This window comes from Nematolebias whitei, chromosome 19 (genome assembly GCF_014905685.2).
Source record: "Nematolebias whitei isolate Nwh7 chromosome 19, NemWhi1, whole genome shotgun sequence".
NCBI classification, from domain to species: Eukaryota; Metazoa; Chordata; class Actinopteri; order Cyprinodontiformes; family Rivulidae; genus Nematolebias; species Nematolebias whitei.
The window spans coordinates 38,951,350-38,956,158 of record NC_056516.1 but is presented as its reverse complement, the minus strand read 5'-3'; the positions used below and the strand labels follow the sequence as shown (position 1 = coordinate 38,956,158).

Here is a 4,809-nt window from a genome sequence, read left to right as displayed (position 1 = left end):
TATTTAGTTTAGTTATTTAGTTTAGTTTAGTTTATTTATTTAGTTTAGTTTATTTATTTAGTTTAGTTTAGTTTAGGAGCAGGTTGACTTATTTTTAACGATCCGTCTCTCACACATCCTCCTCAACAAGTTCCTGAAGGTCCTGCAGGTCTAGAAGAAACTCAGGTCAAAGTGGACTGACACCGAGCTGAACCAGTACCAGCGATGCTGCACCTCAGAGTCGGTCCACTTCTGTTCATCTGCAGCTTCCAGAACCTGCAGATCCATTACAGCAGCTTTCAGAACCACAGGCTGCAGGACTGTTCTGGTTCTGGTGGTTCTGTTTGGTTCCAGGTTTTTTTCTTTTCCATTTACCTTTATTTATCCAGGTAGACTCATTGAGCCACAAGAACTCATTTTCAAGAGAGACCTGATTTAGGGAGCAGATGGGGTTAAGGGCCTTGCTCAAGGGCCCAGGGTGGGGCAAATGAGGGTGGGGGCAGGTGTGGGAGATTCCCAACCCACATTTTTGATGTTGTCGGTACTGGGGCTTGAACCCGCGATCTTCCGATCACAGGCCCACCTTCTCTAACCTCTGCTCCACCACTCTGCAGTTGGACTCTGTCAGATCCAGCAGACTGGATCTCATCGACGGAGACAGAACTGAAGGACGTCTTTTGTAGGTTTCTGGGCTGCAGCCTCGAACGACAGAAGGTTCTGGGTCCTGAGTCCAGGACCCAAGCTAAAAGATAAAGCTAAAAGGAGAGCACTAGCTAAAACTTAAGAGAACAGTAGCTAAAAGTAGAACACTAGCTAAAGCTATAAGGAGAACACTAGCTAAACTAAAAGGAGACCACTAGCTAAAAGTTAAAAACATTAGCAAAACAGAGCCAGTAGCCGAAGCAGATTTCAAAGGGAATAAAGTTTTTACAGGAACTGATGAAATCCAAAAGTCTTCAGATAAAATTTTAAAAATCCTTTAAAAATATAAAACTAAATATAAAATGTAAAAAACATAAGTCGAAGCATCCATCAGCTGAACGAGCCGAACATTTTAATACGTGACAGAAGAGGTTAGATTAAAAAAGATGTAGAGCAACATTAAAAACCTGCAGCTGGCTCAGCGTTCAGGACCAGATCAGGACTTCAGTGAATCCAGAACCTCATCGGGTTCTGGTTTTTACCGTCTTCATATTTCGAAACGTTTGTTTTTCAGTGAAATCAGAAACGAGACGACAGTTTTGAGTTCAGGAAGTTTTTTTTACTGACAGACACGATTTACAGGAACGACCACCGACAGAACAGAACGACACAAACGGCTCCGGAGGATCCTCAAACGCATCGGGAAAGTTCCTCAAACGCATCGAGAAAGTTCCTCAAACGCATCGGGAAAGTTCCTCAAACGCATCGGGAAAGTTCCTCAAACGCATCGGGAAAGTTCCTCAAACGCATCGGGAAAGTTCCTCAAACGCATCGGGAAAGTTCCTCAAACGCATCGGGAAAGTTCCTCAAACGCATCGGGAATGTTCCTCAAACGCATCGGGAATGTTCCTCAAACGCATCGGGAAAGTTCCTCAAACGCATCGGGAAAGTTCCTCAAACGCATCGGGAATGTTCCTCAAACGCATCGGGAAAGTTCCTCAAACGCATCGGGAAAGTTCCTCAAACGCATCGGGAAAGTTCCTCAAACGCATCGGGAATGTTCCTCAAACGCATCGGGAATGTTCCTCAAACGCATCGGGAAAGTTCCTCAAACGCATCGGGAATGTTCCTCAAACGCATCGGGAATGTTCCTCAAACGCATCGGGAATGTTCCTCAAACGCATCGGGAGTGTTCCTCAAACGCATCGGGAAAGTTCTGAGTCCAAAGCGCTTTATAAAACTATCTACAGAGAAATCTTTACAGATTATTTACAGACGCAGCTCGACGCAGCTCGAGGGCGTCAGAGCGAGGACATCTGCAGCAGCTGCTCCTTGAAATGCTGCGCACGGTGCGACAGCTCCGTGACCCGGTCCACCATCTCCTGGATGGCGGCCGTGTTCGGGTAGTTCAGGGCGGCCGTTTTGGTGGCCGCCACCACCGTCTTCAGCAGGTCGCACAGCACGTTGCTGGAGTTCATCACCCGGTTGGCCACCTCGGGGGCGGACGCCTGCCGGGACAGCGTGTCCCCGATGAAGACCAGCTTGTGGGCGCTGAGGATGACGAACTTGCTGTGCGCGACGAAGATGCGGGGGGGCTGCCCGGCTCTGATACAGCCGAAGAAGGCGTCCACGGCGCTGAGGAGCGTGACGAAGTGCTGCTCGCACTGCGTCGAGTAGAAGGTGAGCAGCTGGCGGTCCCGGGAGCACACGTGGGCGGAGGACGGGTCCGACGTGGAGGCGGTGATCCACTGCGGCACGTCGTTCTCCACGGGTTTGATCACTTCCTGTTCCAGCTTCTTGAACTGGTTGATCTGTGGAAACCAGAGCAGCAATTAAACAGAAACAAGAGTTTTCAGCAGAGATTTGTTTCTCTATAGACAGCAGGCAGAAGAGAGTCTGGAGAGGGAGAGGTACCTGTTCCTGGCCCAGCTGGACTGGGTTCTGCTTTATGACGTCTTCTTTCTCCAACAGCTCCTTCTGCTGGCGTTCAAAGTCTTCTTTACCCTGAGAGGAACAAGGAAACGGTGAAGAAAGTTCCTCGGGTTCCATCATCACGGCTTTATTTTGGTGATAAACGTGTAAAAACAGGTGATGTTCTACCTGCAGGTGCACGTAGTCGTAGTCCTCCATCCAGCTTTTGACGCACTTCTCGCTGTTGTTCATGTTGTCTTTGTCCTGGCCGGGGGGCACAGGGAAGGTCTTGGTCTGACCCCTGAAGTTATCGTTCTCTGAGGGGGGCGAGGTCAGCGGGTGGACCGGGTGCTCCTCGGGCGAACTCCCATCCGTTCGTCTGAACAGCAAATCGGCGTTGCTGCCAATGGTGGACGTCAGCTGCTTGGCGTCGTCAGGGACCGTTCTTGACACCATGACAAAGCGGTCCAGGTCGTCGCTCTTGTTGTGGTGCTGCCTGGACGAGGTCAGGGCATTCAGGGCCCAGCTGCAGTTCTCCAGAACCTGGTAGGTCTGCAGGAGAATCTGCTGCGAGTCCTCCAGGCGTCCTAGCTGACGCCGGAGCTTACTGTGCAGGCTCGTGTCTGACAGGGATGTGGCGTTCGCTGCAGCTCCTTTACCGAAGACCACAAAGTCCACAACGGCAGTCCGAACCCTGTCCAGCACTGTGCGGACGTTGTTGGCGTGGCGCTCCATGAAGGGAAACGTCCTCCAGTGCGGGGAAGCTGTCATGGAATGCAGCGCCCCGACTGTGAGCTCCAGCGCCTGCTGCAGGCGGAACAACCTCTGCAGGGCGGCATCCACGTCCAGAACAAGGCGTCCCTCAGCACCGGAGCCTGCGGAGGACGAGGAGGTGGACATGCTGCTGCGCGAGCTGCCGGTGCTGGAGATGGACAGACGGTTCACACCGTCCGTCACGTCCGCCACCGCCCGAGTGTCCTGAGCCGGGACATCGTAGATCCCGTCTCTGTCCGCTACAGAGGCGTTCAGCTGGGGGGGCTGCACGCCTCGAGGGAAGTCATAGACGTCCAGTTGAGGGTCCGGCCCGGAGTGAAGGGCAGAGGGGGGAACGTCGTAGATTCCCTCGTTGCCGTTGGGGTGTTGGCGCTGGGCGGGAGACTCAACGCTGGTGCTGGGGGGGAAATCGTAATGAGACTGGGGGCTGTGGGCAGGCTTGGTGAGGGCAGGGGGCGGGACGTCGTAGATCCCTTCCTGTTTGTGCTTGAGAGGCTGCGGGAAGTCGTAGTTTCCCTCCTGGGGGGTGGCGTTGGTCCTGCACGGCGGCACTGAGTAGACCTGTGGGTGGCAGAGAGAGGAGGGCTCATGAGACCAGGAATCAAACTGTCGGTCTGCTTTAGAGATGAAAAACGTCACACAGCTGAATTCATGCCCCTGAACCGTTGCACAAACATTTTCTGGACGTCGGTGCTCAAAAGGTGCCAGTACTCACAGATACCAGTACTCACAGATACCGGTACTCACAGATACCGGTACTCACAGCTACCGGTACTCACAGCTACCGGTACTCACAGATACCGGTACTCACAGATACTGGTACTCACAGATACCAGTACTCACAGATACCGGTACTGACAGATACCGGTACTCACAGATACTGGTACTCACGGTATTCACTGGTACTCTTTGGTACTCATGGTACTCAGTATCTGCACTTTTAAGTACCATTATCAATCAACCTTTATTTATACAGGTAAATCCCATTGAGCCTCGAGGACTCATTTACAAGAGAGACCTGATTTCAACAAAGAAAGATGACAACAATGGACAACAGCGACAACAATAAACAGTTATAAAAACTCATACTACAGTTTTTTTTTTTTTTAACAAATAGGATGGCTAAAAGGAAAAAGGTAACAAAACAAAAAACAGCTAGATTCCAAGACAAATGTAGAAAACTAAAAACAGGAACATGTCTGCATTGGACCCTGCCAGGAGTCCAACAGATTCTTAAAGACACTTAGAGAGGTCAAGGTCGAGAGCTTCAAATCTTTTTATGTTTTACGGCTACTTCTCATAAACGTATAAAATATGGTATTAAGAGATTTCCAAATCGCTGCAATCTGGAGCGGCGTGAGTAACGGGTCGGAGTGTTCTTCCAGTTCTTATAACGAGCTGACGGCTCGTTTGACTCAAAAGTCTTCTCCTTACCCCATGAGAAGACGGTGGAACGTCGTAGACCCCTTGGGTCCTGAGGTCCATTTGAGACGGTGGAACATC

At 50.9% G+C, this 4,809-nt stretch overlaps 1 protein-coding gene across 1 annotated transcript in view; it reads right to left on the bottom strand.

Moving 5' to 3' along the window:
* Positions 1–1,906: 1,906 nt before the first annotated feature.
* Positions 1,907–4,809, bottom strand: part of nedd9 (neural precursor cell expressed, developmentally down-regulated 9) — a 47,086-nt gene continuing 44,183 nt past the window's right edge. Inside the window, exons 5-8 of the mRNA XM_037693066.1 lie at positions 4,741–4,809; positions 2,722–3,867; positions 2,536–2,625; positions 1,907–2,432 (exon numbers count right to left, since the gene is read on the bottom strand). Coding sequence (XP_037548994.1) covers positions 1,923–2,432; positions 2,536–2,625; positions 2,722–3,867; positions 4,741–4,809 — 1,815 coding nt within the window. The 3' untranslated portion in view covers positions 1,907–1,922. The remainder of the gene's footprint in view (positions 2,433–2,535; positions 2,626–2,721; positions 3,868–4,740) is intronic.